At 33.7% G+C, this 25,345-nt stretch overlaps 1 protein-coding gene across 1 annotated transcript; it reads right to left on the bottom strand.

Annotated features, from left to right (window-relative positions):
- Window positions 1-267: 267 nt before the first annotated feature.
- On the bottom strand, window positions 268-12,127 carry LOC133201878 (leucine-rich repeat-containing protein 46-like). The gene is made up of 7 exons (XM_061337671.1): window positions 12,031-12,127; window positions 10,517-10,604; window positions 10,232-10,343; window positions 9,150-9,306; window positions 6,615-6,684; window positions 4,301-4,479; window positions 268-1,313 (listed from the first exon to the last, which is right to left on the bottom strand). Exons 1-7 carry the CDS (start codon window positions 12,092-12,094, stop codon window positions 1,153-1,155), a joined length of 831 nt encoding a protein of 276 aa, XP_061193655.1. The 5' UTR covers window positions 12,095-12,127; the 3' UTR covers window positions 268-1,152.
- Window positions 12,128-25,345: the final 13,218 nt, after the last annotated feature.

Raw genomic sequence — 25,345 nt, 5'->3', positions numbered from 1 at the left:
AGTGTGTGTTAACGCGACGGCTTGTTGAATGGAGTTCATTTGCATGATGGCGTATTTTGTGTTAGTGTGACGGCGTGTTCTGTAAAGTTGCGATATTGTGCTTAACGTGCCTTCGCTTTGCTTCCACCCTGTTAGGCCAGGCCTTTGCAAATGGCCTTATCAGAACAATATAACTTTAAAAAAAAGGTAACGGGATGTTTCGCGCCGATTCTGTTACGTATTATTATTGTATTTTAAGGTTTTCAAGTCCATATAAGACTACATTAAGAAAACAAACATGGACAGATTTAACAATAGAATTTATATGCATACTTTAAGTCTGAATGTAAGAATCGAATAAGTTTTGTTTTAAAATCTATCTCCTACATGTAATTCTTGCCACCTTTACAACTACAAGAGTATAGTAAGACACTTATACACAGAACATGTATACACTTACATACAGAACATGTATGTAACAAATACCTGATTAAAATGAGATCCTAATCTATGACAGATCTAACATTTCAATTAATCTGTGTGCTTTGAGTCTAGAGTATTTTATAAGGCTTAATCCATTAACGGCTTGTTGGATGGTGCCTTCTCAGATTAGATGGTACAGTTTAAGTACAGTAAAACATTTTTATACAGAACATACATATAGCAAAATAATAAATGATTTAAATTGAATCATATTTTGTACTAAAAATTAATGATTCCTAAACTGACATAATTAACTACTAATATAATTAATAAAACATAAAACAAATTCACTGGACATTTGTAGTCAGTCTGTTAATGACAAATTATTCAGCATAAATCAAATGAATGCATGGAAGATATTGCATTTACCTTCATATTTGTAGATAGAAATTCTTTTCTACAAGTCTCTTATACTTTCCTAAATTATTGATGTTATTTTAATTCAATCTCTAACATTTAAAACAGTCATTAAATAAGTGTAATTCATGTCTCATTCATACTGTACTTGACGATAAAAATCACCAAAGCTTAGTCTATTTCTGATTTAATCCTGCCCTGTTGGTCCTAGATGATGGAATGTTATGTTTTTCTCTAATGAGGTACATATATGGTTATTTCTGATTTAATCCTGCCCTGGGGGTCCTCGATAATGGAATGTTATATTTTTCTCTGATGAGGTCTGTATACAGTCTATTTCTGTTTTAATCCTACCCTGGGGGTCCTCGATGATGGAATGTTATATTTTTCTCTGATGAGGTCCAGTTCCTGGGAGTGTTTGAGGTGTTCTTTGAGGTCCAGTTCCAGTCTCTGTTGAGACCTCATCAAAGTAGAGGTGGTCAGATGTGCAATGTCTGTTTGAACCAAAAAAAAATGCATTGAAATTCACTGAAATATCTTTTGAGCAGAAGGATTTATTTCTTTCCTATAATTTTTTTCATTATTAATGAAAAATACATGTAACAAACATTCTAATTATCACATCTATAACATTTTTATTAACAATTCATTTTCAGTGATTATACTGTGGACAACTTCAGATATGTATTTCTGTATAAAACAAACATAACCCAGCTTTTATAAATTCACAGACAGCCTGTTGTGAGCATCTCAACACTAAATGCCCAGTGGCCACAATGCTCACCTGAAACACCTTGTCTCTGTTGTCCTTCAGACCAATGTTTTAATATACCATTAAAGTATATCATTGAGAGAGTTAGCAAGATTTCAGTTCCCCAAGGCCAGGACTATTTCCCGAGACGAAGCCAAGGGAAATATTCCTGGTCGAGGGGAACTGGAATCTTGCTAACTCCCTCAATGATATACTTTTAACTGTTTTATTATACCGATACAAAGGTAAAATGTAGAGGATTCAAATAGCATGATTTCAAAGCAGGAATTAGTTTACTAAACTAACACATGGGGTTAGTCCATTGACATATCATAGTGATATTTAGTAAAATCTAGAGGATTACGGATAACTGGGAATTAGCTTTCGAAGCAGGGATTAGCTCAATTGACTAATGCACAGGGATTAGTCCATTCATAACGATTTCTAGGGAATTAGTCACATCTAATGATCTAATTTTATAGAGGGAAAAAATCAGTAGAGGTATAATTAATAAACAGATTTGTCTTCCCTCCTTATTTTGATAATTATATATTGTGGCCCTGCCTTAGCTGGGCTCCAGGATCATAATCTAAATCCACACTATACACTAGGAATTATGATTGAATTATGATTGATCAATATGACTATAATTGCCTCCCTATTCTGGAGAAAACAGTTTCAAGATTTTCCCACTTATGCATGCTTTATGTCATATTTAAAGGGGCTGAGACACAGATTTGAAGCTCATATTTTGTAAATTTTTCTAAATAATATCATGACTTTTATGCTGTTAGAGCATTTCACACCGAAATATATTAAAAGAGTGTAAAGGAAATTCTTTTATCTGGAAACTATTAAAACTACGATTTTCAGGATGCATTTGATTGACACATATACTTGCACTTTCACAAAGTAAACTTTATCCATAATACTTAAGAAAAGAAGAAATTTTGTTGTGGATTAATGAAAATATGAAAACTATAATCCAGAAACTTCAGAGTAGAAATGCTAGAAAGCAAAACCAACTCACCAGTATTGTCAGTCCATGCTTAGTGATTTGTGCAGACTACTAAACAAACTGAACACACCCCGTATAACATAAAGACTAACAATAACACAGCTCATGCCCTGTTTACAAACACAGGTGTTTGACATGATGTTATAAAGAATGTCGTTGTCATTGAATTCTAAGAATATTCATGTAAGTTCAAATCATTAAACTGAAGTTACTTTTGAATAAAAAAAGACATTCAAAATTGTAAACAATGCAACTGTGTCCATGCCCCTTTAATCCCCAGTTTAAGCCTCACCCTTTTTTGGGAAAAACAAACTAAAGGCTGTTCTGTTCCATTAGTCTGGGATATCGAGTTACTGAATGCAGGTAGAATAAAATGAAAAATTCTTGGGAGAAAAGAGCAAGGGCCACTTTGGGCCTTTTTATGCCCTGAGAATTTCTGAAAAATTAAAACTGCATTGTTTTTGTTGACAAGGCAATAAAATATCACTTGAACTCTTGGAAACTGAATATCTACTAAAAATGAAATTTTCTTGCTAGTTAATGCATTATGACATCAGAAATTGTGTCATTATTTACATATCCTGAATATTTCTTCAAAAATGGCTAAAAGATGATGCTATGTTTCAATATTTTGTATACAGCATAACCTCTGATCCAATATGTGCAAATATACAATGAAAGAACTGCTTATGAAGATTATAAAACATATTTTAATTTTTGGATGGAGGGTGTGCTCATATCTTAATTCTTTGCTGAAGGTTCTCAAATACACCTGTTTTCTGCAAAATTCAAGAACATTGCAATTTCACACAATCCGTTTAACAATACCTGGGCTATTTACAGAAAACTTTGTTATATAAACTGAAAGCACCAAGTCTCTACTTTATATGGATGTTGAAAATGGGACACTGGGTTTTAGTCACTTAATTGGTATATCTACAGGGCCATTTTATGCATAAAGTGAACCTTTATATCTAACAGTTGTACATAGTCACCCGCATGGTGCAGTGGTTAGAGCGTCTGTTCTAGAATCGCGGGGTAAGGAGTTGATTCTTACGTCACGGGTTCAAATCCCACTGAGGGACATGGAGGCCATATAAACCAAGGTCCCGTGTTACAGTAGGTACTGGCACGATAAAGATCCCTCACTGCTCAATGGCCCTGAGTGCCGAGAATGAGTCAAAATTTATAGCCCTCCACTGGCAAGTGGTGGCGTCTCCATTTGAGTGAAAAATTCTCAAGAGGGGCTTTAAACAACATTCAATCAATCAGTCAATCAACAGTTGTACACATGACAGAAAGTCGCTAAATGTTGGTAGTCCCTATGACAGGTTTGACTGTTATCTCCTTGGATAAAGACATACCCGTGGCCCTCTATTTGAAAGCTTGAAATCATGTTTTATCAGTTTAACCAGAGGATATTCTGTGCCAAGTTTGCTTGACATGGAATAATTCTGGAGAAGAAGATAAAATGTGAAATGTTAATGTTAACTACAATAATGGCAGATAATGGAAAAATTTTGATCAGAAAGTTCACTTGAGCCTTCATTTGGCTCAGGTGAGCTAAAAAGTGAAATATCATAAATCTCTTTAATCCATGGAAACACTCCGCAAAATTAAAAAAAAATTAAGTTTAAAATTAAAAATATCAATTTTATACTTTACATTTTATAAATGATCACCATAATTGTAAATGATAAATATAATTTAACCTTTTGACCCCCCTGAATCTCTCACTGGGATGTCTTCATCTTCCTCATCATCCTCCCCTTCCTTCTCTTCCCCTTCCTCTTCCTCCTTAGTTTTAAATCCCGCCTCCAGTTTTTCATCACTGCTGATTTCTACTTCATCCAGTTGCTTCAGTTTTGGTAAGTCTTGAATGATTCGTCCTCTGATGAAACAAATGTTCAAAAGTTCTTTTTTTAAACAGTGTACTAGATGAGTAATGTGTACACATATGCTTAAAAAAAGATTTTCAAAAGCTTTTCGATTCTCTATGTTAAATCTACATTATATTAGGAAGTTTTCATAAGAGCTTCATCTTTTCTGACGCAGTGGTTACTGAGACAATTTTTAACGACCCAATATAATTTTTGCTTTTTCTTTGGAAATGTGCAAGTCCTTCATTTTAAAAGTTAATTCCCTTTACTCAAGAATACTCTGTGCCAAATTTGGTTGAAACTGGCCCGGTGGTTCTAGAGAGGAAGATGAAAATATATGTGTGAAAAGTTTAAAACAGCAACACCAATGTAAAAAAAAAGATGTTGACACACAGTGGGCTGAAGGACAAATTTCAGTCAGAAAGCTTAGCCATATTAAAGCCTTAAGCTCGGAAAGCTTATCAGTATTAAAGCCTTTGATTCAGAGAGCTTACCTGTATTAAAGCCTTTGGCTCAGAAAGCTTACCAGCCTGTATTGAAGCCTTTGGCTCAGAGAGCTTACCTGTATTAAAGTCTTTGGCTCAGAAAGCTTATGTATTAAAGCCTTTGGCTCAGAGAGCTTACCTGTATTAAAGCCTTTGGCTCAGAAAGCTTACCAGCCTGTATTAAAGCCTTTGGCTCAGAGAGCTTACCTGTATTAAAGCCTTTGGCTCAGAGAGCTTACCAGCCTGTATTAAAGCCTTTGGCTCAGAGAGCTTACCTGTATTAAAGCCTTTGGCTCAGAAAGCTTACCAGCCTGTATTAAAGCCCTTGGCTCAGAGAGCTTACCTGTATTAAAGCCTTTGGCTCAGAAAGCTTATGTATTAAAGCCTTTGACTCAGAAAGCTTACCCATATTAAAGCCTTTGACTCAGAGAGCTTACCTGTATTAAAGCCTTTGGCTCAGAAAGCTTACCAGTCTGTATTAAAGCCTTTAGCTCAGAAAGCTTACCCGTATTAAAGCCTTTGGCTCAGAGAGCTTACCTGTATTAAAGCCTTTGGCTCAGAAAGCTTACCAGCCTGTATTAAAGCCCTTGGCTCAGAAAGCTTACCCATATTAAAGCCTTTGGCTTGGAAAGCTTACCCGTATTAAAGCCTTTGGCTTAGAAAGCTTATCCATATTAAAGCCTTTGGCCCAGGTTAGGTAACAGGTTAGGTGAAAGTTTCCCAATGGCTCTTAAGAAAATATTTTAGCAACCACTCTTTTTTTTGCAAATTGCCTCCCCTTGCTTAAAGGCCCCATTTTGAAAAAAAAAATAACCTTGAAAACCCTTGGTCCAAGAATACACTGTACGTGACAAAATTAATAAAAAAAAATGGCCATAGGGTAATTATGATATGGCTCATATTCCAAACACAACAAAACTGGTCATTGTATTAGATCACTTAGCCAATAATATATAACTAATGTGTAATATATGTATGTACTGTTTTACCTGTGGTCTCAGTGTAATATGTAATACATGTATGTATTGTTTGACCTGTGGTCTGGGTGTAATATGTTATACATGTATGTACTGTTTGACCTATGGTCTGGGTGTAATATGTAATACATGTATGTACTGTTTGACCTGTGGTCTGGGTGTAATATGTAATACATGTATGTATAGTTTGACTTGTGGTCTGGGTGTAACATGTAATACATGTATGTATTGTTTTACCTGAGGTCTGGGTGTAATATGTAATACATGTATGTATTGTTTGACCTGTGGTCTGGGTGTAATATGTAATACATGTGTGTATTGTTTTACCTGTGGTCTGGGTGTAATATGTAATACATGTGTGTATTGTTTTACCTGTGGTCTGGGTGTAATATGTAATACATGTATGTGTTGTTTTACCTGTGGTCTGGGTGTCATATGTAATACATGTATGTATTGTTTGACCTGTGGTCTGGGTGTCATATGTAATACATGTATGTATTGTGTGACCTGTGGTCTGGGTGTCATATGTAATACATGTATGTATTGTTTGACCTGTGGTCTGGGTGTAATATGTAATACATGTAATTATGTATTGTTTTACCTGTGGTCTGGGTGTAATACATGTATGTATTGTTTTACCTGTGGTCTGGCTGTAATCTGTAATACATGTATGTATTGTTTTACCTGTGGTCTGGGTGGGTTACGCAGGGATTCCCTTTTAAATTCAGAATGATTAAACTTTGTGGAAACTCATCTGAAAGAAAGAAAACCATGCTGGTTGAAGTATTTTTTTAAGATAAAAAATATCAATACTACTCATTTTATTAGTCCCCTACCGGTGAAACCGGAGGGGACTATAGGTTTCCCCTGAGTCTGTCCGTCCGTATGTCCGTCCGTCTGTCTGTCTGTCTCTCTGTCTGTCCCTCTGTCTGTCTGTCAGTCTGTCCCACTTGGTTTTCCGCACTTTTTTACTAAACGCTTGCAGATATTGAGCTGATTTTTGGTATGTGAGTGTATCTTGATGAGTTACAGATCAAGTTTGCATTTCGTTCCGCTTCATTGATTTTTGACGGGATTATGGCCTTTTCAATTTTTACAGGTTTTCCGCAATTTTCTTCTAAACGCTTGTAGATATTGAGCTGATTTTTGGTATGTGGCTTTACCTTCATTAGTTATAGAACAAGTTTGCATTTCGTCCCGCTTCATTAATTTTTGACGGAATTATGGCATTTTCAATTCTTAACGGGAACAAGATTACACTTGCCGGTAGGGGACTAGTATTGCTAATGCAATACTCTCAGAATGCTTGTTCATTTCTGTGTCTTTCTCAACATATACACTGTCTTTTTACTGTATCCCAGCTTTTATTTGTGACAACTTTTATTTGTGATTTGTCAGGTTGAAACCTATCCATGTTGACTAATTTTCATGACTGATGAATTATACAATGAAATAAATAGTTCGCTGCGAGATATATATGCTATAAGGAGAAGATCATTAAATTCGAGGAAATTTTTCACACTTAATTTGATTCAGAAGAAAAATTTATTATAAACTGATAAGATTGAACTGTTTTTATCCACACTATAACATCTAAAACAATATTTGGTTCAATTTTTACCTAATATATCAATAATGTGTTCAATTCAATAGACCGATTCAGTTAAGTTTTACATATAACAAATTGACAATGATAATTACCTATACTATTAATGGAACTTACACATGGAGATAAACATTAACAATAAAGGTGTGATGTTGTTTTTTTTATGTAAATATCTTCCACATACCAATGCCCTTGTTTATATTTTTTATTCAGTGTTAACATTATCCTATTACATGTTTACTGGAAAGAAACCAACACCTATTTTTTTTCCTAATAATTAGTCAAGCATTGTTAATATGGATGCTAATTGTCTGGATTAATGAAGGACCCGGATTATTGTAACATTCTTTTCATAAATGGTAGATAAAAATTTGAAATCTAGCTATTCCCTATAGATTTCATCTGGATATCCAGAAATATCCAGGTTTAGCATCAATTCCTTAATCAGGTTAAAACACATATTGAGAATAGTTACAATTGCATATGGTGAAAGTCCTTTATCAGATTCAAGGACATAGTGAGAATAACTGTTACATTATACAGTTATTGACTGGGTATGAGGGCAACATATGATTTGTTGGACCTGAAGGTGAAAATGTTGCCCAAGGCAGTAGGTCAAGGGCAACATTTTCACCTTCAGGTCCAACAAAGCATATGTTGCCCGAATCCCTGTCTATAACTGTTTTGCTATACCCTTCACTTCAGATAGAACAATGAAATGAAAACATTTAAACAGATTTAATCAATGTATAATTAATTACTTTCTCTGTAAAATTTTGGCTTGATCAATAAAAATAAAACAATAGAAGAGAATGAAAAAATAAAAAATCAAATAATTTTATCACAAAAATTATTTATCACAAAACATACTCTTTCATATAATATATAGCAAATGACAACTCTTGCAGCTCTAAACTTCGGCTATTTCTGTGTCGCCGATATTGAACGACAATTAATTACTTGTGATGTAGCAATGACGTTGCGGTCTAACAATTCTTATGTTGGACTGGCTGGCCAGTCAACAATAAAATTTTTAGACCGATGCAATAAACATTTCTTTTGTTGGACTTTTTATTAGTAATTAATATATAGAAAGATATTTATAAGGGTATAACAATTAGCTATGATGTCAGTGTTCTTGGTTGGGTTAAAAAAAACAAGACCTTTTATCATATGTCAAACTCCATGATCAGGTTAAAGGACATAGCAAGGCCTGTTATCATATAGGGGTGTAACAATATACTGGTATACCGGTACATTGTGATACATTTAGATTTAAGTCAGTGACTGGTACAGCAATCTGGAATACCATTTTTTCAATACGGTTTGAAATTTAGAATTCACATGATTTAATTGCTTTACAAAGTGTTTTTTTTGAGAAATATAGTTCTGTATAGTTTATTTTCATTAAGAATGTGCTTGTAGATTGAAGTTAAATACATATTAAAAAAAATTACGCATGTAAATGTAAAGAATATACTGAGAATAATTATTACCTAAGTCAAAGTGTTTGACCAGATAAAAGTACATATTACCTATGTCAAAGGCTTTGACCTGATTAAAGGACACATTACCTATGTCAAAGTCCTTGACCTGATTAAAGGACATATTACCTATGTCAAAGTCCTTGACCTGATTAAAGGACAAGTCCAGGAAGTACAACTTCTCTAAGTGCCTCAAATTCTCCACACATTTGATCTGGTTACCAGACAGAGTCAAAAACTGCAGGTTTTTCAGACATTCCAGATTCTCAATTCGTCTTATTTGATTCTGTAAATAAAAGAAATAAAACAATAGCATGTTACAATCCTCAAATGAGCTTTTCTTATCAAAGTTGGTCAATAGTGTTTGTTACTAGGTGTCTGATCTGACCAATTGCAACCACACATGGCACAAAGCATTCTTTTGTAACACAAATTTAGATAAATGAGAGGCTACATGTTTGTTCCATTTAAGGGTGAAAGAACAACAAAAAGATGCCACTATATGCAGACCTCTTTGAGAACAGCAAGGTTATGATTTTATAAAATTCATATTAAGGAACAGTAAACTGCTGAATAAATTCAAACCACTACTTTACGTCAACAAAGGACTCCAATTATGGACTTCCTTTATCAACATATATTCATTTCACAGCAAATAAATTGTAACTCAAGTAGGCTTGCAACCAGTGAGTCTCATGCTATTTTTATAGATACATGTATTTATACTACTACTGAAGTCCTACATGTTGTAAGTTAATATTGGTGACTTTATCATTCAGTAGCTCTAAACCATCCATATCTAAACAGGGCTTTCACACCAGTTTTTGGGACTGGGGCCGGGGCCGTGGAAATTGGGAAAATTAGCGACCTTTTGAGGAAATGTGGGAAAATCATAACTAGACAATATCCATTAAATTCATTATATATTGAGTTTCTGGTGGTTGTTATCAACTAAATTTCTGTTTTGTAATATAGAGAAATGTGAATAAGAAGTTTAGGAACTACATATTTTACTACATGTTCTTTAATATTTGGGGAAGTGACCAATTGGGAAAATTAAAACATTAAATTGGGAAAAAAGGTTCCTTTTTTGAATTGGGAATGGGGCCTTTAAACGGCCCCAATTATAGAGAATCGAGAGCCCTGCTAAAATGGGACTCAGGTGAGCATTGGGGCCCATGAGCCTCGTACTGATGATGTTCATGTCTTACATGTTGAAAGTAGATATTGGTGACTTTATCACTCAGTAACTCTAATCCATCAATGTCTGAAATGTTCTCTCTGTCAAGTCGCAGGTGAGTGATTTTCTGCAGAGCTTCCAGACTGAATTAAAAAAAGTTATAAATATTAAATTAATGGTCTCAATTATCAATTAAAAGAAATCAGTTTTATTTTACATCTATTAGTATGTTAATCAGGAGATCTTTGTACAGTTTGCTACTCTCTTTATCTTCATTATTTATCAGTCAGTCCATGTAATACTAATTAATACTTACATCTTTTCATGACTCCAGTCTTTTGCATCTGGAGGAAGATGTCTTTTTACAATCAAATGGAGAGATAATCTCACAGGTTTGACCAAATCTGAAAATTTTCATGTCAAAATCTAAAACAAAACAGCTGCCTCAGTCTCCTGATAATTAAAAAGGCTTAGAGATAGAAAACACAACCTATTGGAAATCTAAGTGCATGTTACGTAAAATGTTTCTAGAGTGCTTTAAGCCTTCATTTTACTAGTCAAAACATATGGATAAAAATCAAGAGAAATCCATGCTACACTCCACTCCGTAGTACAGTTAAGGTGCCAAATGGAAATATCAGCAAATTTTTTAGATAAAAAATACACACTTTACAAGGATGGGCAATTCTTTTTAGGACTTTACCGATATCAGACATATGTAATGTGGTTCAAAACTGCATGTTGAGGAGGATTAAATTTTTTATTTAGACTTGAAACCTGATGTGGTAGTCACCTTATTTTAACACATATACTTGCAGTGTTGAGGTGATTTATAAATTAATTCCAATATTGCAAGGGCATAACCAAGTTAAAAATCTAAGTTTAATTTATAATCATTTTCAAAACTCTTTGTACTTTGTGAAAAGTGCTGCGAACCTATATAGATTCCACTATCTAATTGATAAAATTATGTTTGTTACACTGCATGTTGAATATTTTGCTGGACAACTACATTAAAATAAATATAGAAATAATTAATTTATTTGCAAGTTCACAGCACTTTTCAAATATTTTAATACTTTTTGAGTTTGTGTGTAAAAACTTATCATGATCCATTGAGGGTATGCCCTTGCAACATATCGATATATTAGGACCCTTCTATTACCCTTCCATGAATCTGCATACAAATATACAGCAGTATCACTTGTCTAGGGAATGTACGGAAAGTATATGAATAAGATCGTAAAATAGACATCGCATCCAAGTTAATGGCCTCTTAAATATCTGCAAATAATATTTTATTTCATTACAAAAGACATTTTTCACTTTATAAAATACATGTATAACTTGATCTGCCTCCCACTGCATGCAAACTGTGTCAAATTTTACGATATAACATCACACAGACAAGTGCATTGCGATCAATGAATTGTTTACATATCTTGCTGTGTGGGATTTAACAAATGACAAAATTGCATTTAATAGTAAGTGTTGATGCAGCTTATAGCTACCCAACAGTTTAAAATAGCAAATCATTTCATTTTGTGGTAATTTGAATAGGTTTAATTTTTGTGTGATGTCATAGTAAACATTTCCCGTATAAATTATGCCTCGCGTCCTTTTTGTAGCCTTAACTGGCTCACTGGTTATTGTGTGTACGTTGCCTTATGGATAAAACTGCCGACTCCTGTGCTCACACACACATAACATACAACAGCTGCACAAGTAGACAGGTAGACGTAAGGATTCGAGCTCCTAAATGGTTCTACTCAATGTACATCATTTATCAACACAAATTCATTGTGAATAATTATGGAAAAAAGAAAATACCAAACGAAAACAAGTCAGCACATTTTCCTAAGTCTTCTTTCTCTATTTCTTCTGATTCGTTCATGATTTTCGTTTGTTTACATCGGCAACAGCTGTCAATTTACTACTTATTACAGGTAATAAAGTACAACATGTCTTTAAGCGCTTTTCTGACCAATTAAATTCTACAAGAACCCGAACGTATTATACTTTTTCCGGATTGAGACCCTACAACGTGAGAAAAATATCAGCCCCCAATAAATAAATAAATAAATAAATAAATAGAAATAAAATAAATAAGTAAATAAATTAGACAAATAAATAATAATAAGAAAAAAATATATAAATGAAAAAACCCAAACAAAACCAAAAAAAAAAAAAAAAAAAAGAAAAAAACCAACCTATAACCCACAACAACAACAGCAACCAACAAACAAAAATGAAATTAAAAAAAAAAGAAAATACAAAGCAAAAAATAAAAAAAAACAAAAACAAAAACAAAAAAACAAAAACAAAAAAAAAAAAAACAAAAAAAAAAACAAAAAACAAAAAACAAAAAACAAAAAAAACAAACAAAACAAAAAAACCCATAAATATGCAATGTTCATTCATCAATACTAAAATTCATTCTGCCCTCCATAAATAGTCTTGTCGTACAAAGAAATTTCATTATATGTAGAAAAAATGACTCTTAAAAGAGTAGCAGATCTAGAGTGAGGGGGGGGGGGGCTTAAGGGGGTTGCATCTCCTTTAGTTTTGGCTAAATAAAAAATAGGAAAGAAATAACAGAGAAAGTGACAGATACGTATACATATTAATGAATTCTGAAATGTATCCCACCTTGTCCAGCATTTATCAAAACATCAAGTCGGTGTATTTCGAACGTAAGTCTATAAGGATCAATCTATAGAATAAAAAAAATTACATGTAAAGCTACTAAAGGCGAAATATTGCCTTTTCAAAAGGCGTAATAATTCGAGAAAAAAGCGTTATAACGCCAATGAACAGGCGAAGTGAAATGACGTTATTACGCCTTTCGAAAAGGCGCTAAATTATGCCTTTTGGCAGACCCGTTGCAAGGTTTTAAAAATTGGGGGAGGGAAACTTCCTAAAATTTGATGTTTTAATAATTAACCAACTTAGCTCTTCTGTGATGCCAGACACCTTGGCCAAGGGTCAGGGATTTCACAAGTTTAATTGAAGGCTATTAATTCTGGATTTCTCTTAATACCCTTGTAAATATATATGTCTGCTAGATGTGCAAAAGTATAGAAAAAATAATCACTACATGAGTTAAGGTGGCTTCGACCCACTCATCATATAACCATTATTATATATCACATAACAACGCCTTTTCACTTCATGGCCGAAGGAACCGGGGGGGGGGGGGGGGGCACTGGGGGCCGTGCCCCCCCCCCCAATAATTTTGCCGATATAGAATACTGTAGAAAAATAGCTATTATATGACTGTGCCTCCTCAATAATAACGTCTGGTGACCTTTTTTTTTCTTGTCAAGGAATTTTGGTACTTGATAGTGCCCCCCCCCCTCCAACTGAAAATATATGATTGTGCCCCCTCAAAGTAAAACTGCTTCCTACGGGCCTGCAATTTGCATTGTAAAGCCTTTCAAATTTTGGCCCGTAGTACGAAGGTGGGTATGTTTTTGGAGGCTGCTTTGCCCCCACAAATTTTAGTGCAGAATGGTTGAACTCTGGAAAATTCCTGCATTAAAAAAAATTTCATCAAACTAAGAGAAAGATTCTCCCCTCCCCCTCCCCACCCCACCCCCAAACAACGAAATAGGAATTTCGAGATTGGGCAGTATATTAACTTTTTTATTTATGAATTAATTGATTAATTTTTTTTGCTTATAAAATATTTGGGAAGCTGCATCCTTTGCTCCCGGGCATAGAGCAAAATTAAAAAAACGATTGAGTTTAAAAATTCAATTCCAGTGTTTAAATATTGCAGTGAATAAATAAAATTTGTTTACCTCTCATTTTCCATTAAAGCACTACGATATTATTCCGATGTAATTTTAAAAACAGATTTTTAGCCAATCAGAATCTCTGCCCGGGATTAGCACATACCATTTCATGGTTGAGTTCGACTTTTCCACTCGGCGAGCAGAGTTTTGACGCTGTTTACGGGGATAAAAGAAAATAAAGACACGCATGCCATATATGGTTGTGTAGATAAATTATCGTAGAAGACATAGGCATAAACAGTTTGCTAGTGCATGTCCTCTGAAATTGTAAATGAGTGCGATTCTGAGGGAGGGGGGTACTCCGTGCAATACGGAGTTGGATACCTTGTGTTATTATTATACTATGGGTCAAAAATTTATTACAGAAACAAGTGCCTGTGTTATTATTATACTATGGGTCAAAAATTTATTACAGAAACAAGTGCCTGTGGATAAAGGGTGAAATAAAGGGTGCTGATACAGGGTGTGTAATACAGGGCGCGTGCCTGTGTTCATATTAGGGATGCAAAAAACCTGTATTATATAACAAATATATAATAAAACGTCTTACTCTTCGCTTTATTATGTCTTTTCAAAAGGCCTACCTACAATCTGATATAAATCAGATCTTTGTTACGCTCCGAAATTCTGATAGTTGTTGTACAGCGACTATCAGAATTTCGGAGCGTAACGAGGATATGATTTAAATGAGATTGGAGTAACCACGCCTTTCATTTTTTTTCTTCCATAGATAGATCCTTTTAGGCTTTCGTAATTTCGAGTACACACGGAATATATAAAAATTAAGTACAATTTCTTCTTATGAGTTCGGCTTAGATAATATATAAAACGTCAATTTCTATTTGATTATGATAAACCGAATTGAAAGAAAAGCAATTTCGTGAAAAAGATTTCATAAAGTGTAACAGGCCTATAATGCCAAACCCCGGAAGCTCCCGCTGGGGCTTCACCCCCTTCCCCCCTTGGCCTCACCAAGGTTTTGCCCTGGACTAAAGTGTAACCCCAGCCTTCCATCGAAGTTGTATCTTAAACATTCTACTTTGGTTGGCTATGCTACTGAGAATGTACTTCATCGTTATACTCGGTATTTTGACGGAACATTTTGATGAATTAGAGTTGAAAAATGATGATTTTAAACTTGTGTTTTTCCCCAATATATCAAATAACTGTTTTTAAATACTTTGATAAAATATTATCAAAGCATACATTATGCCAAACACCCCCCCCCCCTTTAAAACAACAAAGCAAAACCAAACTTCTTGCAATTGTTCAGCGCCTGTTATAAACAAATTCATTTCGCAATAAAATACCTATAACTCCCATTTTGAATGTTTTTAAAGATTGAATCGAATTGAGTAGAACCTTCTTCTCACCTCTTTTTTCCCCCGAAAGTTTCTTTTGCTGTTAATTTAATATGTATTAAAGCCCATAGAGCTCATTTTCGTAGGTTAAAAAATATTCTTCGCGTTATTCACGAAAGTTATGCGTTATAACGCAAATAAAAAATGTTTTGCCTACGAAAATGAGCTTAATGGGCTTTCGTAAATATGGACATTTTCATTATTGACAGAAGAGTTGGTAACAACCCCCCCCCCCCCCCCAACACCACCATCACCACCCACCCCACCACCACCCCACTGTTTGTTGCAGGTAGGTCAAATCCTTTTACAGTATTGTAGGCTAGTACTACCTGAAAGTTCCATGTCGCAAAGAGAAAATTGTCAGAAGCATAATCAAAGATATCCGTCTCACCAAACTGAAAGAGATAGCAGTGTGTCATGCTGAAAATATGAATAGTGATATAAATATTTTCAAAACAAATATATGTATTGATTTTGAGCTTTACTAAATCCCACAATTTCTGCAATTTCTGTACATCCATGGGCTGTAAATAACATATAGCATCTTCACATTGGTACTGAAGGCGTGTTTGAGGGAGATTTGATTTCTTTCCAAGTTTAATATAAGGACATTTTCTGAGATGTATTGGGTTAAACAATCATATTCAGAAGTATATTTTTTATGCCCCTGTATCGAAGATTCGGGGGTATATAGTTTTTGCCCTGTACGTCCGTCCGTCTGTCTGTCTGTCTGTCTAGCTGTCTGTTTGTCCGCAAAAACTTTAACATTGCCCATAACTTTTGATTGGTTGGAACTATGGCTTTCATATTTCTCATATGTATTTTTTGTGACAAGACCTTTCTTTGGGTACCATCATATTTGACCTTGGAGTTTGACCCAGTTTTGCAAAATTTTACCGAACTTTTACCCTGGCCATAACTTTTGAACAATTGGTGCTAGGGCTTTCATATTTCACATGTGTAATCCTTGTGACAAGTCCAACAATTTTGACCCATTGACCTTGACCTTAGAGTTTGACCTACTTTTGAAAAACTTAAACCTTGGCCATAACTTTTGAACGGTTAGTGCTAGGGCTTTCGTACTTCACATATATAATCCTTTTGACAAGACCTTCCTTTTGATACCAACAATTGTAATCTATTGACCTTGGAGTTTGACCTACTTTTGAAAAACTTTAACCTTGGCCATAACTTTTGAACGGTTGGTGCTAAGGCTTTCATAATTCACATACGTAATTCTTGTGACAAGACCTTATTTAGATACCAACAATTGTAATCCATTGACCTTGACCTTGGAGTTTGACTTACTTTTGAAAAACTTTAACCTTGGCCATAACTTTTGACTGTTTGGTGCTACGGCTTTCATATTTCACATGTGTATTTCTTGTGAGAAGGCCTTACCTTGGGCACCATTAATTTTGACCATTTGACCTTGACCTAGGAGTTTGACCTTCTTTTGAAAAACTTTAACCTTTTGCATATCTATTCAATGGTTGCTGCTAGTGCTTTCATATTTCACAGGTATATTTCTCGAGACAAGACTTTACTTTGGGTACCAACATATTTGATTTGCATTTGAGAAAGTTTAACCTTTGCTATAAGTTGCCATACTGGAGCATCAGTGTTTCAACAAACACAGCTTATTAATAAATATTGTTACACAAAAAGAATTTCATTTCATATTATAATTTAGCCATAATTAATATAGGACATAATTCATGAAAGATCAAAATATGAAAATACAGTAGACACGGTTATAATAAACATGCTTATTAGAACTTCAGACTTATAATAAAGTTATTTTCATTCCTCGTGATTGCAAAATCTATTGTGAACTAAATGAAAATAACGAATTACGTTGATAGCCAATCAAAATTGTTCTCCTTACCACTTCACTATAAACGTGTTTTACTGTAATCTACAAACCCATGAAAATTTTTGGTTCCTGTAAAATGCGTAATAAAATCGAAACGAAATGAAACGAAACATAACAAAACGAAACGGAACGAAACGATACAAAACAATTCAAATTTAACGAAACTAAAGCAAAATCGAAATCAGATGAAACGAATGAGAATACCATGAGCGAATGTCAGATATTCGTATCTATCTAGCACTATATGAAATAGGGAGATAACGAACAGTAATCTAGTGTAAATTTTATAAATATTCTTTGATTCTTCAATATTTATGCCCCCGTAATCGAAGATTCGGGGGTATGTATTTTTTCCTGTGCATCCGTCCGTCCGTCTGTCTGTTTGTCTGTTTACCGCAAAAACTTTAACATTGCGCATAACTTTTGATTGGTTGGAGCTATGGTTTTCATATTTCACATGTGTATTTCTTGTAACAAGACCTTCCTTTGAGTACCAACATTTTTGACCTCTTGACCTTGGAGTTTGACCCACTTTTGCAAAAATTTACCAAACTTTAACCTTGGCCATAGCTTTTAAACAGTTGGTGCTAGGGCTTTCATACTTCACATGTGTATTCATCATGACAAGACCTTTCCATGGATGTAAATATTTTTTGACCTTAGAGTTTGACCCACTTCTTAAAAGCTTTAACCTTGGCAATAACTTTTGAACAGTTAGTACTAGGGCTTTCAAATTTCAAAGGTATATTCCTTTTGACAAGACCCTCCTTTGGATTCCAACAATTTCGACCTTCTGACCTTGACCTTAGAGTTTGACATGATTTTGAAAAACTTTAACCTTCGCCATAAGTTTTGAACAGTTGGTGCTAGGGCTTTTAATTTTGCGTGTGTATTTTCTTATGACAAGGTCTTCACCTGCGTGCCATTAATTTTGAACCTTTGATCTTGACCTTGGAGTTTGACCCACTTTTAGAAAACATTAACATTGACCATAACTTTTGAATGGTTGGTGCTTGGGCTTTCATATTTACCAGTGTATCCATTGACACAAGTCCTTTCTTTGGGTAACAATATTTTTCATCCCTTGACCTTGGAGTTTGACTTGCATTTGAGAAATGACTTGCATTTGAGAGCATAAGCTGCCATACAGGGACATCGGTGTTTCACAAACACATCTTGTTTTTTTATTTTGAAATTTGGCTTCACATTTCATGACAAGAGGAAGGTGAGCAGGGGAAGAAAACTGACAACATACCTGAAAAATCTTTTGACAAGAAAAAGAAATCTAACTTTTTTCGACAAGAAAAATTTTTGAATACATTTACATAGCAGGTTTGACTACACTGCAACAATAATATACATGCCCGAATTATATGAAGTTTTGCACGATAATATATCGCATATCTACTATTTCACTTTATGAAATTTGCTTTGAGCCCTAAATTTAGAAATCCATTTGATATTACATTTTAAAGATGATTTGGCAGCATGTGCAGTGCATATAATAGACTTGTTCTTAAACGTTTTCGGTCACCTGGTATAGCTGATTAATTAATGATTTATGAAAGGAAACAGTATAAGAATAAAATCAATGAAAATGTTGCAAAAAATTGAAAATACCAGATATACAATACAAGAAATGACGCCATTTTAAAATCATGGCAGTCATTTTGAAAATGGCCGAAACTTGAATGGCCAACGATATTTCCTATTTAGGTATTAGATAAGGAACCTTTATGCCAGATTTGGTGTTTGTCTCATCAACTGAAATTTTTCCCGACTATCCACTCATGTATATGTATTTATAGTATTCTGACAAATAATAAATGCATCATAAATGTAGACTTGGGTTTGGTAGACTTTGGTAAAATATTCTTTTTGCGAATCTGTAGATACTATTAATTTGAACGGACATCCTCCTTCATTACCCTGGGCATTCTTTTTTTTTTTAAATAAAACTTTGATATGACTTTGTCTCGCTTGGTTTCGTTTCGTTTGATTTTGGTGTCGTTTCATTTCGATTTCGTTTCGCAGTTTACAGGTACCCGAAAGACTCTTTCAAACATTGTCAAAATAAATAAAGATCCAAAGTCTGCAATGCTCACCGTACCTGAGTCCCCTCACCATAATGACAAATAAATGTAAGTGTTATCTACAGAAATTTATGTTTAGTAAAATATTGTATGAAGTTAAACTCACTCCCCTCTTGCCAACGGGTCCATGATTTATAAAAACTGGGTTCTTCTTTACATGGAGAAGTTCCCTTCATGAGAAAAAAAAAATTAAAAATAAAAAAGTTTCCCTTTGACACTCTTATATCAATTTTTGACCCCTTATTTAGTCTTACTATGACACCATTCTGTGCAGGGACTTAAACAAAAGTAACCTTTCTGTTTTTGAGTAAAATTTAAAAATTTCCTCCGTGTATACATATGTCAAAATATGACCCCTATTGTGCCCCATTCCTCATGTTCCTAGGCCTATTAACCAAACTTGAATCTTCAATGCATGGAAATTGCTGTATTAATATAAGTACATGTTTTTGTAGCCTATTCCTGATTTTCTTTATACCCTATATACTTCTTCAGCTGCCCAGTTGTTTTTTGGGAAAATGTTATAAAATATGAACAAAATACAGGACAGACAAAGGACAAACAAACTTTGTTAAAAAAGGACACGAGAGCCTTTGGCTAAGATGAGCTAAAAATATAAACAATTTCAATTACAAGTAATATATATGTGGTAGTACAGATTTAATATCTATCTCATGTATTTATTATATTAATTTGAGGACAGATTAAAATTTTGCGGGGGCGTATGTGGTAGTACAGATTTAATATTTATCTCATGTATTTATTACATTAATCTGAGGACAGATTAAAATTTTGCGGGGGCGAATGTGGTAGTACAGATTTAATATTTATCTCATGTATTTATTCGTTTTGGGATCATTCTATTTTTCTTTTCATCTAAAGTAATCTTAAATATTAAGATCAAGGTCCCACAAACTAGTATTTTGTAACACATTGAATTCTTCGAAACACCCTGGAAAGTACTGATATGCCAAGGAATTTACGAAATAAATGATCACTGATAATTTTTACTAGGTACACTAGCGGTTTTCCAGCAAAATACCAATTTTCATGGTCATAAACACTGGACATTCATGAGAAAAATTTAAAATAACCCTGTCATTGGAATTATGATACCATTCTTCTTGAGAAGAAAACATTGATAATATTAGAGTCTTTGCCTCTGGTAAGCTCAATATGGACAACGAATAACAAAAACATACATTTCTGACTAATATGTTTAAAATACGAGTTTAAAATGTTAGATGTTAGATTTTACCTCATCGTTTTCTGCTAAACAAGAAAATAATAAAATATAAACCAAAACAAAATCAAATACATATTTAGAGTAATCATTTAATTAGTCTGCCTACTTTTATCAATGTGCATGTAATTGAGTGAAAATGATTCACAAAGTTGTGATTCGTTTTCAATAAAAGACCTATTAATTAATCTCACGTACCATGTGGACTGAATCCCTGATTGCAATGATATGCAGTGAATATATATACTTCTTTTCCCCATGGGGACATGAGCTAAACAAATTTGAATTTACACTACTTGACGATGCTTCAAAATAAATAAGAATGATCATGGCTTTGCTGTTCTTGAGAAGATTTTTAAAGACTTTTCCTATATATTCCTATGTAAAAATTTGATCGCTTTTTGTGGCCCAACCCTACCCCAGGAGGACATGATTTGAACTAATTTTCCTTGAATCTACACTACCTGAGGATGCTTCCATATCAATATTACTGATAATGATTTTGTTGTTCTTAGGAAGATGTTTAAAGAATTTTCCTCTATATTCCTGTGTAGGGCCACTCTAACCAATGGGGTCATGATTTGAAGAAATTTGAATCTACACTACATGAGGATGTTTCCATATAATTATGTCTTATTATGACTTCTTTGCTGTTTTTGAGAAAACTTTCAAAGTTTTTTCCTCTGTATCCCTATGTAGAACTAAAATCCCCAATTGTGGTCCTTCAGTTCCCCTGGGGGTCACGATTCAAACAAATTTAAATGTATTGTAAAGGTGAAGGTAAAGTCTGCTTTTTATGAACACATCAACAGATTCTGTCTTGGAAGCAGAGCAATTACATGGAGGCAGCCGGTATGAGAGTCGCAGACTTTACCTTCACCTTTACAATACATGTAACAGTGAAAAAAAGATAGCAGAGTTTGAAGCCTACACGGGACATCTTCGGCGCCATTGGCAGCCCTATGCCAAGAAATACTTGAATATTGTAAAATATTTTTTTGGTACAGACCCTGAAGCGTGCTTCTACCACAAAAACGCGTGTACCTTTCGTGCACTTTTCGTTTCGTGTAGACCAAACCGTATAGCGTTTCGTGTAAACCTTGTAGCATTTAAGCTTCAAAGCGTTTCGTGCAAACCGTGTAGCGAGGGTGCGAGAAGTGTGTGAGAAACGTGTGAGAATGTACGACGTTCTTGCAAGAATCGTGTGAGAAACGTGTAGGATTCATTCGAAAGTAATTTATTTTAGATCTGTCTATTAATGGGTCAATATGTCAAAATGTTTTTCTAAAAATAAAGATGGACGGAAAATGAATTCAAAGTAATTAATTAAGTATACAACAATTCTAAAGCATTGAGTACAATACACCATAGGAGCAAACATAGCTTTTATATATTATTTTTTTCAAAGAAAACAATATTCAACTTTTTCTTCAAACGAAAATCCATTTGGATTCCGCTATTGTCTTTATATTACCAGATTGTGATAGACAATTTTAAAACAATGTTTCATTTATAGTCGTTCCATGCGTAAATTTGGTTGATTAATAATTGTCAAATAAATTAGTTATAATTCACATGCATTGACGAACGCAAGATTAGATATATCCTTGGGGGAGGGGGTCAATTGAAAACACTAACTTTGAATTTTTGAAATTAACAAGTGTTTTACAGCATAATTTTCTTTAAGAAAATACTTTGTTTAGGGGGTACAACGGATGTACCCCTTAAAAATATATTGAAATTTTCTTTACATCTACGACTGTCATCAAGGTCCATGCTGCGAATGAAAACTTGTTCTGATATTTTCTCTTGTCAATCACGGATAAAATGACACCAGAGAATATCGATTGAGTTTAATTTGTGAAATTAAATCTTTCAAGTATAATGGGTACAAATAAATTCCCGGGGATATTATTTTAATCAATCCAAATTTCTGTGAATTAATTTGCCAATCTATTCATGAATATCAAATAAAAAAATACTGAAATAAATCATAAATGATTATATATTACCTGTTTTATACGTATTAATCATGCAGTTTAATTTCCAGTTTTTAGGAATTTTTGTGTTTTGTTTTTTGTAATGTACTTGGACATGTATACATGTACATATGTATGTATAGTTAAGTTCTGCTACTATTTATTACATAAAATTTCCAGTCTAGTCGGTTTTAGAAATGAAGGATTTTACAAGGTAGTTGGTATATTGATGTTATTTGACAAAAGAGAAAAAGAATTTCAATACTTATCTTATCAACCCCCCTCCCCCCCCCCCCCCGGTTTCTCTCCCATATAACATTCTTATGTTAAAATTTTAACTCTGTGATGGGTTTCATTTTCTATTCTAAATAAAGTGCATTTTATGAACTTTAATTTGGTTCCGCTAGAGATATGAATATTCTTAACTTCTTTAGCACAAGCACTTGTTTCTGTAATAAATTTTTCCCAGTTGTATAATTACTGAAACAGGTGCCCGTGGTCTTTAGCTATATGTACAGATTTACAGATACAGCAGTAAGATCTCGGTAATCTACTCCAACCTTGAACCCCAATCCCCGATTTAAAAGAAAGAAGAGAAAAGAAAAACAAACAAACAAAAATAAATACTAGTTACAGTTAATCAAAAAATGTTTTTTAAAGATTTTTTGAAAGTGATTTGTTACTTGTACATGTAACTCGGTGTTTTGTTAAGAAATATAGTGTTTTGTTGATGATTTGTAAAAATGAGTTGTAAGTAGTTTGTTGAAGTGTTTTGGTGGTAGTTAGTTAAAATGAGTTGTAAGTAGTTTGTTGAAGTGTTTTGGTGGTAGTTAGTAAAAATGAGTTGTAAGTATTTTGTTGAAGTGTCTTGGTGGTAGTTAGTTAAAATGAGTTGTAAGTAGTTTGTTGTTCAAAGTGTTTTGGTGGTAGTTAGTTAAAATGAGTTGTAAGTAGTTTGTTGAAGTGACTTGGTGGTAGTTAGTTAAAATGAGTTGTAAGTAGTTTGTTGAAGTGTCTTGGTGCTAGTTAGTTGAAATGATCTGTTCATGCATGGTTTGTAACAGTGGTTTGTTAACCTCATTTGCATGCAATTTGCTATACTATTGAACTACTTTCAAAGCATAGTAGTTTTTTAGTCTTTTCTTATAGTAATTTTATTCCCCCTTTTTCCGTATGGGAATTGATTATGTCACACTGTATGGGCATTAATCACCAGAAAAAGTTCGTTCGATACCTTTTCTTCTAGATTTAAGGCGTTTCTTACATGGACGACTGCTCGAGTTTCCGGGCCAGCATGCAGATTTGTTTATGTCTTCATCGAGTAGGCATAGCTTATTAACATGGAAGCTAAAGAAAACTGAGGAATTTAGTCTGATGTATCACCTTTTATGTATTTTAAATATTGGGACTTAGTTCTAGTTTATTCTGTATATAGGTTCATTGATAAGGCAAGGACATTAAACATAAATAATTCTGGGTTAATAATGAACAGCTGTTGTCAATTTTAAATGTCTTGTGCCAGAATAAAAAAGAAAGGGTAGATTTGGGGAACCGGGGGTGGGGTGGGGGAGTGTCAGTGCTCTGGGGAGGGCTCTTGTTGAGGAGTCAAATTATTTTTTTTAATACATATTATTTTTAATTCTAAACCATGTTCTTTTTTCATAAAGCAGGTGTAAGTTATGTAGGTTATCGAAGGAAAAACAAATGGACAACAACACTGAATGATATACCAGACCAAGGGATTCCAAACGCTTTCCAGTATTTGCACGTATTATTTTTAGAAAATCAACTGTGTCATTAAAATGTTACATAAATATTCCACAATAATTACAGGATCTCTTGGTTAACTTGAACAGTAGTCAGAATATATCTACATTGTGAAAAATTGTTCCATTAATCCGTCCAACTACTGTAAAAAAGTCAACACCTTCTTGACAGATTTATCACGAGGAAGAAACATTCAAAAAGCTAGCATTCTCTAATTGTAATATATGGCATGTATTACTTAAATCTAAAGACTAGGCATTCGATCTTTAATAGTCTTTTAAGGAGGCTCATTCAACCACAGTGTATTTCATTACAGCCCCACTTGTTATGTAGATTTCAAATATCCAAATGATGATTACGATATCAGAGTTTTTTAAGTGAATTATTATTATTTTTCTAATTTTGGTTAAATGTTTTATTTCAATTTTCTAATCAATAGAATTGCAGAAAGCACGGTGACAAGTGATGGATATCTTCCTTCAGACATGTATAGAAAATGACAACACTTAATAATATTCAATATTATTTTCATTAGAAAAATATTTTTCTCCAAGAAACAACTAGTATATTAAATGTGCTTTTCTTCTTAATAAGCATATGAATAATTCGGGAAATCAATTATAAATAGACAAATGTTTGTCAATAAATACAAAGTGAAAAATTGAATGAAAGAAGTTTTAGTGAAATGAAAAGTCCAATTAAAAAAAATGGTTTTAAAAGTCCACTTGCAAGAGTTGTCTCTCCTTATCCCCCAGACTCAAAACACTAATGGATGTTTGAACATCTGAAATTCAGAATAATGTTAAAATTCTAAAATATGTTATTTAAAAATTCAAGAATGTACATAGATCACCAAGAGTACTGACAGTGTATATTACGTGAGTCCATTATAATTATTGTCATGTAGATTTCAACTCGAATTTTCTCCATATGTACATGCTGTCAAGATAGGTCTCGATGCGTTCGCACATTGATTATTACTTGCGTAATGAAGATCTGGCTGTTCTTCTCTTAGGTCTGTGCTTAAAA

Source organism: Saccostrea echinata, unplaced genomic scaffold (assembly GCF_033153115.1).
Source record: "Saccostrea echinata isolate AGI-Se365-2 ecotype Australia unplaced genomic scaffold, CSIRO_AGI_Sech_v1 ptg000046l, whole genome shotgun sequence".
Classification (NCBI taxonomy): Eukaryota; Metazoa; Mollusca; class Bivalvia; order Ostreida; family Ostreidae; genus Saccostrea; species Saccostrea echinata.
This window is presented reverse-complemented; position numbering and strand designations above follow the sequence as displayed.